This window comes from Clupea harengus, chromosome 20 (genome assembly GCF_900700415.2).
Source record: "Clupea harengus chromosome 20, Ch_v2.0.2, whole genome shotgun sequence".
Taxonomy (NCBI): domain Eukaryota; kingdom Metazoa; phylum Chordata; class Actinopteri; order Clupeiformes; family Clupeidae; genus Clupea; species Clupea harengus.
Genome location: NC_045171.1, coordinates 11,184,920 through 11,196,957, shown reverse-complemented (window position 1 = coordinate 11,196,957; position 12,038 = coordinate 11,184,920). Strand labels below are relative to the sequence as shown.

Here is a 12,038-nt window from a genome sequence, read left to right as displayed (position 1 = left end):
AGCTTTTACCCCACATCCACAGTTTCACACACAGCATCCAGATCTATCACCACAGGGTACATGTATACAGGACGGATGACATCAATATGCTCTGAATATGATCCATATGACCATACTGCATCCTTGTGACTCATGAGTGATGCAAGAGTGTCTCCTTGTATGTATGTGTGTGCTTGTGTATCCTTGTATGTGTGTGTGTGAGTGTGTGTGAGTGTGTGTGTGCTTGTGTATCCTTGTATGTGTGTGCGTGCATGCGTGCGTGTGTGTGGTATGAGTGTTGTAATGTGGTCAGTGGAGTTCCTCTCTGAAGGCATACATTGGGTCAGCTGGTGAGACTTGTTAAGAAACACAATAGTAGACTTGAGTAAAGCCAAGAGTCCTCATCACTTGCTAATTACCTTCTAAAGGACCTGAGAGAGGAGAGAGGAGACGGAAGGGAGATTGCTCTGGCTGCTTTTATTTAGATAGTGTGTGTTTGCAGTGTGTGTGTGTGTGTGTGTGTGTGAATGCATGTCTGTGTGTGTTTGTGTGCCATTTTGTCATTAAATGACACTTGTTCTCTCTTTCTCTCCCTCTCTCCCTGTGTCTTTTGGAAATGACACGCTATGCCCTGTGATGGATGTGTGGGGATGAAAACGTCAGACACCGTGAACGATGGTGGGCTGACAAACACAGTCGTGGGTGTGACTGTGGGTGTGACAGATGTAGGATGGATTGGGCGTGTGTGTGTGTGTGTGTGTGTGTGTGTGTGTGTGTTATGACCCTGTGGGTCTTGATATGTATTCTTTTGTGCTTTGTGTGTCTTACAGGCGGGTTGGCGCGCAGCTGATTGGGGCTCTGATTCCATTGGACGGTTAGAAGTCCCGGCCCTTTTAAAAGCAGCCCGATTACGTCACACTAGGCCGTGCTTTGGGGATTGCTCATTCTTGTTGGCTGGCTCGCCACTTACACCTCGCTGCCGCTAATATGTCTCATACTTGTCATCACCTGGATCCCACACAGTAATCTCACCTGCGCTGTCAGGACTGCTGTCACCAAGTGCATTAGCAACATCCTGCTAGAATTAATCCATCCAATCTTATTGAATGCAATGTAATGTCATATGATATAGTAGGTGGCTAAAGGTGCCTGTGTGACCAGCACATCCGGAGTGGTACTGTGGTAGTGGCTTGGTATTATTCGAATGGATAGACTGAACACTGGATAATATGCATGCAGACCTCAGGTATATATCAATATAGCCACATATGCAGGCACACACACACACACACACACACACACACACACACACACACCTTACAGAAGCTCTGCAAGGAGTGGGCACTTGTTCTGAGTTATTCTGACACCTGCAGACCTGCAGTATCTGAAAATAGTAATCAGTATTCAGAAAGGAAACCGCCGCACATTCCATATGTTTGTCCACAGCTAGGCCCATAATATGACCGCTGAACAATTACAAGCACATCTGTAATAGGAGGCTTAGTAATGTTAACTGGATGTTGTGGGCTGGTGGTGTGACCACGTGGTGTGTAGTGAGTATAAACATAAATACTTCCTAGTGACAGGTAAATATAAAGAGCACATGGTCTTGCAGTGGCATGTTGCTCTAAGCACGAGTTGTTGTGATGTGCACAGGTGTGAGGTGTAACTGCGCAGTACTCCTTATTATCTGGATGCTTTCCTCTGCTTGTGGTCCGCTCTGCACTGATTGCATTCCCTCTTCTCTGTTTCAGACGTGCCAATTTGTGAGTCTGGTACAGGTGTTGGAAGTGATTACACAGATCTTTAAGTGTGAAAAACAAGTTTTGAACTTTGAAAACACGTCCATGTGGTGTTTTTTATATGATGTATAACATATCATGAGCGGAGTAAGCACTCGGTGCTGTGGCTGGGTATCTCCACCTTGGAACTGCAGTGTACCAACCATGAGTCAGACAGCCTGGGTTTCTTAGGTCACAAATCTAGGAGAACTAAACTCGTCTGACTCGCCTGTCAGGAGGGAGGGGTAAGGTCAGTATACACACACATACACACACACAGACACACACACACACACACACACAGACACACACACACACACATATATATATATATATATATATATATATAGTACAAAATTCCTTATAAACTAGATAGCTCTCTTAAAAAACTTTCTATAGTGTTTCATGGTATGTCAACATTTCTTCCTAACAGCAAATCTGGATGTTTATTATTTCTATTTATTTAAGAGCTGGCGATTAGGACCAAAGCTTATCTAACATAAGTAACATAACTGGCTGTTTGATAATGTAGTCAAACCTAAGGCAGATAGATAGAGACAGGGCTCATTTACATATTCATAGATACACAAATACGGAATGTGGCAAAGTTGTAGAAAAACATGGAAGCCATTTCATTTTTTTCATCACAAAAAACTTATAAATATGTATTTTTGAGGACCAGAAATACATTTCTAGGGGTTTAATCAATGCCAGGAGAGGGACTTTAAAAAACAAATAGTTTGACAAGCACTAAAATCCTGAAGTGGCCGTGTAGCAAGCAAGCTGTTTCTCTCCCCTTGACACAACGGGACTGTTTCCTGCGACACAATCATTTTTTCTGAGATTGGCAGCCAGCTCTGCTGCAGGCTCTGTTTGTCGCCTGGGGAATTTCACAAAAGGATTCCTGTGCTTCCTCGCCATACTGGGCTCTGTGGCCTCCGGAGGTTGTGTGTATCATTTGTATGCTTGGTGCATTTTATGGGCCTCGTGATTGGAGTCTGTCTCTCTACCCTTGTGCCCATCTTTATTGATCTGCTGTCTGTGCCATCCGGTTGTGAGAAACTAATGTTTCTTGCCAGTCATATTTATTGTCACTGATTATTTATACTGTTGACTATTGATATACGTTTGCCTATTTATTGCTGCCTGCTATTTATTGACGTAATTATTAGGGGTAGGTGGAGTGCCCACCTCTCTTTTGTCTACTTGTACTGCCTTTTATCCTTCATAAAATGAATTGGAATATAACATTGTTCTCTGTGTGTAACCCTACCCAGCCACGAGTCTAGTGAACCTAGCTTCCCTGTGCTTACTGTTGGTTTTACTGTCAATCACCGCCCCTTTGGGGCGCAGGATGATACGGGTCTCACCTACACACCCTTTACACATCATAAAGAAGAATGATGAAATCAGTCCTAAGAGACTGATGTGATTACTGAGTGAGAATGACCTCAGTGGTGATTATGACATCATTGCCGTGTGACCACAACCTCATCGCCGGCTGATGGCCCCTACGTAAGGATGTCTCTCTGGCTTACATCACCCTGGAGACCAACTGATAATCAGGATGGAATGGGAGCGACGACAGCTAATTAAACAAACTCCTGGAGGGAGACCTCTTCAATTTACAGCTCTGCGGACTGCAGACACACAAACATCTGTGCCTCGCTGTACAGCCATGACCGGCACTCCCGTCTCTTCTCTCTCTCCAAGTCTTCCCTTCTCTGCTCTGTCCTCCCTTTTATTTTCCCAAGCCCTCTAAATATATAGACTATTGCCTTTAAAAGCACCCTTAATGTGAACTAAATCTCCTCTTGCAGTGAATTACATGTACAGTTTGGCAAGGGCTTATTGCTTCCAATAGTGATTCAAGACACCTTTCATTAATTAGTCATCCCAAAGCTAATATAGACAGAGATATTTTATAGAGGGCTGTTGGACTCTGTGCTCTTGGGCTCTGTGGTAAATGGACTATACTGCAGTGAGATTGGGATTGTCTCTTATTCTGGGCACTCAAAGGACACACACAGACACACAGACACACAGGCACACAGACACAGACACAGACACAGACACAGACACAGACACAGACACAGACACAGACACGCAGGCTCATTGGTAGCAGATGGGCTGTGATGTCTTGGTCAATGATGCTTCAACAAGAAGAACCAGATCTTCTAGATGCAGGATGACTGCTCCACCCCCTGAATCATTACACTCATGGGGTTTCCCAAAAAGGTCTTTTTAAATCCCATTTAACACGGCTTACTGTATGTCAAACAATGTCATGCTCACAAGTATGGTATTGACTTTCCCATTACTATCTCTCATTCAACTTTGTACCAACATGAGGTTTCTCTGTCACCTGCCAAAAAGAGCACTGCTTCAACTGAAGGAGTGTAGGAAATATGAGGGGTACCCAACCCTCCACTGCTGAACTTGACCAAATGCAGATGTGTACCACTCCAAAATGCAAAACTGGTTTAACTAGGGAGAATACACATCTCATCATATTTACATTTCTTCATCTACGTTTCTTTATGGTAGCTTTGCTTTGACCCCACAAATGCAATCCTTAAAGGGCTATAGAAAGCAGTGTTTCATAACAAGTTAAATCACATGTAAATCTCTTCACTACACTACTTTCAGTTCTTGGATACATTACTTTCAGTTATCTGTCTGTCTGTCTCTGTCTGTCTGTCTGTCTGTCTCTCTCACCTTGAACTCGGTCTCGATGTTGGCCAGCCTGGCCAGCTCGTTGCTGAGCTCCAGCGCGGTGAGCACGGGGTCCTCGCTGGACAGGGACAGGTAGGCGGCGCTGGCCAGGCCCTTGTAGGCGTTCATGCGCGAACGCGAGTGGCTGAAGGCGTCGCGCCGCTGTTTGTCGATGCACTCGGCGCACTTGCAGAAGTAGTCGTGCGGGCGCTCGATACGGGCGCCCTTCATCAGCAGCGTGTGCACGATCTCGTACTCCTGGCAGTGCGCCGACAGGATGACGGGCGTGATGTCGTGCGAGAAGCGTGTTCCATCCTCGTCGTACGCGTAGAAGTCGTCGTCGCGGAGCTCCTGCTCCAGCGGGCTCAGCGTGAGCCGCAGGCCGGCGGCTAACACCGGGTGAGCCAAGATGGCCTCCACGATGCGCACGTAGCCCTTGCTGATGGCCAGCAGGAGTGCGTCTCCGATGCGCGCCAGCCCTTCTTTCTTCAGCAGCAGTTCGGTCACCTCCAGGTGCTCGTTGCCCACGGCTAGCTGCAGTGCATTCTGGCCCATGTAGTCCACGCAGTTGACGTTGAGCGTCTTGGACTCTTCCAGCATCTTGCGCACCACGGGGATGTTGCCGTACTCGGCTGCCTCCAGGAAGCGCTCCTCCTCCGCCGTCAGGCTGGTGCCGCGCTCATTGAACATGTAGGCAGGGCCACGGATGGCCTGCCGACGGCCCTTCTCCCGGAGGGTGGTGTGGCGTCTATGCATGGTGCCCTCCGACCTGACAAAGATTAATAGGGGAAGGGAGAAAGAGAGACAGGGAGAGAGAGAGACAGGGAGAGAGAGAGAGAGAGAGAGAGAGAGAGAGAGAGAGAGAGAAAGAGAGACAGAGAGAGAGAGAGAGAGAGGGAGAAAAGAGAGTCATGAATCATAAGATATTGATATAATGGCTGGCAGTAAACATGCTTCCTGATTGCTTATAACCTTACACAGAGAGAAAACACCATAAGACAAGCGGACAGTGGGCGAGCACGGCACAGGTCATGAATGGTCATTGTTCAAGGAACCTCAGGTGACATCACGCATTAATCAGAGGTCTCCCTTTGGGACCACTGAGGTCAGGTCACAATAGAGTTACAGTTAGGGAAATGTATTGACATACATACACACACACACACACACATTCATCAACTCTCTCTCTCTTTCTCTTTCTCTCTCTTTCTCTCGCTTCCACACACACACACACACACACACACACACAGTTATCTTTGGTGAAATTAAACGTATTTGTCTGAGGATAGGTCTGTCAAGCTTCACATGATGTTTAAGGTGAAACATGGACTCACACTGACTACCAATTACCGTACTACATTAGACAGCAGCCAGGCTAAGGTGGCAGAGGTAAAGAGAGGAGGAGATGGGTTAATGAGAGAGGTAGGGGAAATGCTTTAAGGAGAGGAAGAGAGTGGCGGAGACATCAGAGGAAAGTAAATCCTGCGGATGGATTACAGGGATAAGGAAACATGTTCTCTTGGTGAAGCACCAAGAATACCAATTGGATGCTGCCTACAGTGTGTACTATGTGAATATAAGTAAAAGAGCTTGTGTGTGTGTTCGGTGTGTGTGTGTGTGTGTGTGTGTGTGTGTCTGTGCGTGTGTGTCTGTGCGTGTGTGTCTGTGCGTGTGTGTGTGTGTCAACAGGACATTTAAGTAAGACATATGTGACCTTATCGGCACAATTCATCCCTTGACTAAATCAGAGGCCTCCTTGGTCTCCTCTGGGGTAAGAAGTACATTGGAGGCAGAAATCCATTAATTCAATACCGGCCTCCGCCAAGTACACACAGACTGGCTTGTTGCACAAAAGACTCCATGAATACATGCTGCACCCTGACAAACCAGCCCGCTCGGAAAATTACTATTTCAGCCACACAAGAGAGGAGCTGCTTCTTCCACTTTCACAAGATCAAACAGAGGGAAAGGAGAAAAAAGAAAAGCTTTGATGAAAGAAAACACGAAGTGTTTCCTTTTTCATTCAAATATGTCTGTGTGTGGGTGTGTTTGTATGGGGTGGTTTTTGTGTTTGTGTGAAAATTAGTGTGTTGGTGCATTTAAGACATCGAGCAGGTAAATACATTTAGTAGGCAAACAAATTAGTTTGTCTAGCACAATAAAAAAGCTGGCTCAAGCAAAGATAAACGGGGGAATTCTGTTGTATTTAGACGTATACAGAAAAGTGAAGACTGTAGGGTAAAAATGCCTCCGAAAAGCCTGTTGCACTACCATTAGAGTTAAAATTGTTGTGCTACCCATGTACGTTCCATTGAAAAGGCAACCAGATAACAGCAGTACATTTTTCCTCTAGAACCCCTTTCAACATCCACCGGAGAAGAGAGGAATCGTCAGAGGACTGCTGCTAATTTCACTTTGCGATGGGGCCTTGACACAACAAGCTCAGAGCTCTCATTGCTCCCTTCTCTGTGGGAGACACGAGGCACACAGTGTCAATCTCCGCAAGGCCTGGCATGAAAGCAGCACATGGCGTGACAGCTGCTGGGGTTTATCCTGGAGTTGTCTAGCCATGGAAAAACTCGACACTCCACAGATGAAGTGAAACGACTGCCCGCTTCAGCGCAACGAACATTAACACAAAACTGTTAAGATTATGGTAATCGCGAGATCAGTCGTCTGTTGTGTCTTTCAATAAATACTAAATATGTAAATAAATGTATAAATAAATAAATAAATGTGTGTGTGTGTGTGGGGGGGGGGGGTGTTGGGTGCCTAATTACCCAACAGTAACTACATTTTGAGTAAAAAAAATGTATGTCATAAATTGATTTGAGTGGGTATTAAAGGGTAAGGGAGAACATTTACGTCCCCAACCTTTAATTACTCCCGAACCCTAAGCCAAACCAAAAAACAAAAAATGGCACACCAGCAGGACCACTGGCAGTTGGCAGCTCATAAAGCCTCCTGTGTGGATAGACAGAGAGAAGGAGGGAGGGAGAGAGAGCGAAAGAGAAAGAGAGGTGGGGGAGAATAAGATGGAAAGAGAGAGGGAGAGGATGAGAAAAGGAAGAGTGAGCAAGTGAAAGCCAAAGAGAGAGAGGGAGGGAGAGGAAGATGGACAGAGAGAAAAGGTAAAAGAGGAGCTACAATGAATGACAAAACCGTGCCCAGGCTCAGAGCACAGACGATTACACAAAGCCCTGGAAGATCAAACGCTGGTGGGAACAGGTGAAAATAGGAACCCATTCAAGCAGCACTCGTGCCCCGAAGGAGCATGAAAGAACGTGGCACACAGGAGATGGGTGCGCGGCCGAGTGGATTCGCTCAGTGGTGCAGAGAAGAGGGCGCAAAGGTGTGTGTTTGTGTTTGTTAGGAAAGGGTGAAAGGAAGATAAAAACTGAGATTTGCTAACCTTGTTCCAGCTGGGGAGAGTTGGACAGTGACAGTTGGTCAGGCACAAGGCTAGACTGACACTGTTCACACACACAAACACACACACACACACACACACACACACACACACACACACACACACACACACACAGAGACATACACCTCTTTTCATGGTGTTGATGAACACTCACATCAAAATACACTAACTTATAACAAGGTATTCAAGGTACTTACATGAAAGAAACTCCTGTGTCCCTACATGATTAGTGTGTAATGTACCTATTTAGTCCGATTAAGCATGGTTCTGAGGCCCTACCCAAGGTGAGTATTGTTGCAGTCTACCTACCATGGATGATTCTTTGTTTATTCTTTGTTAATTATATCAGGCTTTTTAAGCAGACAATCATCCTTCAAATCATTGTTTAAGTCTTTGCTGGTTCCACTGCATATCAAACATTTAAGACAATCAGTCAGTTTTAATAGAGTGAAAGATATTTTCTTTCACTTTGTCACTCGCTCTCTTTCTCTCTCTCTCTCTTTCTCTCTTTCTCTCTCTCTCTCTCTTTCTCTCACTCTCTGCCCTTGTTCCCTTGCTCTGTCCATCTCTTACGTCTGGAACACAATCACTGCAATGACTATGGGATTGCCTCCCTTTCTCCCTGACTGTGTGATTCTTGCTCTCTTTTCACAGTGTCTCCCTTCATCTCTCTCTCTCTCTCTCTCTTTCTCTCTCTCTCTCTCTCTTTCTCTCTCAATCGCTCTCCATTCCCTCTGGCTTTGGGACTGGAGGGAGATAATCAGCTGCGCTGGGGCATGTGTGTGCAGAGACAGGCAGAGATAACAGGGTGTTGAAGAGGGATGGGAGATGGGACTTTAACAAGAGGTGACACCGCACGCAGAAAGAGAGGAGGAGAAAATGAGGGAAACAAGAGAATGGAAAGAGCAGATATGCAAATGCAGTCGAACAGATGATGGAGAGAGAGAGATAGAGAGTGTGAGAGACAGAGAGAAAGAAAGAAAGTGAGTGAAGACAGTATAATTAAATCTGTCCCTGTTTCATTGGACAAGTTCATGGAAGGTGACCGTGGGTGTATCTCCCTCCCCAAATGTCTTAAAAGCTCCAATTTTCAGTGGAAATAATTAAAATGCCAAGAGTTCCCATCTGCTGTTGGGCAAGGAGGGCCACTTAAATGCTCAAATACTGTCATGTCCTCAACACCCTGTCACTTTCAACAATTTGTCATAAAAAAGTAACCAAACACTTCTGTTGGGGTTCAACCAGGCTTACTAATATTGTGTCAGTGCTTTAGTGTGCGTGTGTGTGTGTGTGTGTCTGCGTGCGCATGTTTGTGTGTGTGTGTGTGTGTCTGTGTTTGTGTGTGTGTGTGTGTGTGTGTGAGAGAGAGAGAGAGAGGGTGGATGGAGGGAAGAGGGGAATAGAGAGGTCACTAGATAGACAGCCTGTGAATACACTCAGAGTGAATGGTCTTTTAACAACAGTCCTTCTTTTGACACATAGCTCTTCAGTGGAATCCATCCTTTGTGTTGAGTGCTCAGAGGAAGACTTTAAGGCAAAATCATTATCTGCACCAAATGATGTGGAGCCGCACATTCCTCGGAGGCCATTCCTTTTAACAGGCATGCTGTTCCATCTCATGGGGTGAAATGCATGCTTGGGGTGCAGGTAGGCTGGTGGGGATCCTTTGGAAAATGGATGAAAATGTCCTACATAGTGTAACTTTATGAAGCCCACAGGAAAGCCAATAGTATGGGAGCTTTTAATGAGAAAGCCCAAAGCCTGCCCCGCCTTAACCCATTGTAAGTTTTCAGAGATAATTGTTTACAACAGTTTACATCCAATACCAATTACCAATTAAAGGAACTTGGATATGATTGAAAATAATAATTTGTAGTTACTATTACTTTTTGACAGATTACAAGACTACAGGCAAGATAAATGAATCATGGCCATCCACCAATGCTTGAAATATAGGGGGTAGGGATGCTGTTACAAAAGGAAATAATCTTAAAGATGAACATTTTAGTGCTGTGCCCTTTGATGTTACAGAATCAAAGTACTTCTCTTAGCCGAATGAAAGGGGGAATAGACTGGGCATTGAATCAGAGAGACAGATTCTCTTTCTCTTTCATACACAACCAGGTGTCAGGAAGCAGAAAGGAGCATCAGCTCTTCCAACTGAAGCTTTCCCCACTATGTTCACTTTAGTCTATTACTACACATATCAAAATGGGGTAGGAATAGGAGCTTTCATCATACCAGGTACATGTTTGCATGCATTGATGACTGATACTTCTTGTGAACGTAAAGAAGCACCGTATGCAAGGCTGTGTTTTGTTGATGATGTGGGATTCGGTAAATTACCTTGGTGCCGCACACCTGTTTACCTCAGTTCAGAATGATTCAGAAAAGATGTGTATGATCCCAAATGCACCTGATGCAAATGCACCTGTCCAAAATAAATGAAATAGGCCTAACTGGATGAGACTACAGTTTCAAGTAAGGTAAAAGACTGTAAATCATGTCTTCAGTCCAGAAATGTGTAATTTCTGCTGGGATTCATTTTCTTTCCCAATACCATACACTGTCCATTCTGGGAATTATGATCTCGGCAACATTTTCTTGTTTGTCCTTAAAGTGTTGAAGTGTAGGTGTAAAGTGTAAAGCCTATATTCATGGTCATTTCTTAAGTATGCCTACAAAATATTCTCTGTGAGACAGTTCCGACTCCAATTTAATCCAGAAACCAATGCAAACTTCTAGGATACTGCTCAGCACGCAGTGACGTACACCCGAGGCCTCTTCTTCCATTGCCATTAATCAAGGCTGATTCAACCCAAGGCCAGCTGTATCATTATGTCTGCATAACAAACCTCTTATCACGGGCGAGCACGGGGAACGGAATTACATCAAAAACAGTCTGGGAGTACATACCGTTCCGTGCCCATTTGTAAATCAATGACAAAGGGGAACCATATTGCATTTCAGACACTTCAGACGGTGTAGGCACCTACAATATCCACAAGCTGGGTTTCCACTTTCCCCATTATTACCCGTAGGCATGTCGAGATCGTGATACGACATGAGTTATGGCAAACTACTCTAAAACAACAACATGTGCTCTCACATCGAAAAGTTTCCGCTGTGGTCCACAGTAGTACGTTAAGCAAGGCACGATAACAGCATCGATCACTTATCTATGGTGTGTTAACGCTCAAGTCAAGTTTATCTGGTACACCGCAAGAAAGCTCCACGTTTTCTACAATAACTTAGCCCGGACATAACGAAATGGAAAAAAATTGCATGTGCTCCTTGTTCGTTTAGGAAAATGTACAGTTTGATTGGTAAATGTCATGAACTAAAACGATTTAATTTTTTTTCTCCATTTTACAGGCACGATATTGAACAATGACCACATTGACTAGCAAGAACATAATCCCTAATCAGACAGTAATAACTGCGGCTAAACAGACCTGTTGCTACATACGTTATACATCGAATTTAACACATTTATTTTGCTGCGGCATATGATTATCTTCATGCGTGTTCAAATCAGAGCTGTTCTAATGTCATTGGAAAGAGGCAAACAGTTCTCAGGTTTTTAAAACAGTCGAGACCAAACTCTTAACTGTAAAACAGATGTACTTACATATTTGTTGAATCGCAGTTGGGTTTGCGCTCTATGTTATCCGAGCAGGTGTTCTCTTCATGATCTGTGCACTCCTGACCGTGGTGCTGGTGTCGCTGTCCATGGTCCTGAAACGTACGCAGAGAGCCCGTTTTTTCGCCGCGCGTTGGAGAGATAGCATGCCTCCCGTCCTCTAACCGGACATTCTGACGCTGGTGGAACAGCGAGCCCGTTCTCATGAAGCGTTGGGCAAACTTTTGCGGATCTGAACTCGTCACGTCCAGGGGGTGTTGCACCGGTATGCGTACGTTCGAGTCAGGAGCTGACGCCCGCCGCATCGGGAAACTGGCCTGGCGGCGCATTTTGGGGTGCCGCCGTGGAGTGCGGGAACTGGTCGGAGCTTGAGAGGGAAGCTGCGCGGGAGAGGCAGGGACATGCTCTTCTTCCCCCGCGTCGGTTTGTTCTCCTTCATCAGACATTTGGACTAATCGACAACAGCATCTTTTGATCAAATTACACTGAA

The 12,038-nt window shown here is 45.2% G+C and overlaps 1 protein-coding gene across 1 annotated transcript in view; it reads right to left on the bottom strand.

Moving 5' to 3' along the window:
• Nucleotides 1–11,816, bottom strand: part of trpc7b (transient receptor potential cation channel, subfamily C, member 7b) — a 46,286-nt gene extending 34,470 nt beyond the window's left edge. Inside the window, exons 1-2 of the mRNA XM_012830959.3 lie at nucleotides 11,537–11,816; nucleotides 4,479–5,244 (exon numbers count right to left, since the gene is read on the bottom strand). Coding sequence (XP_012686413.2) covers nucleotides 4,479–5,244; nucleotides 11,537–11,754 — 984 coding nt within the window. The 5' untranslated portion in view covers nucleotides 11,755–11,816. The remainder of the gene's footprint in view (nucleotides 1–4,478; nucleotides 5,245–11,536) is intronic.
• Nucleotides 11,817–12,038: the final 222 nt, after the last annotated feature.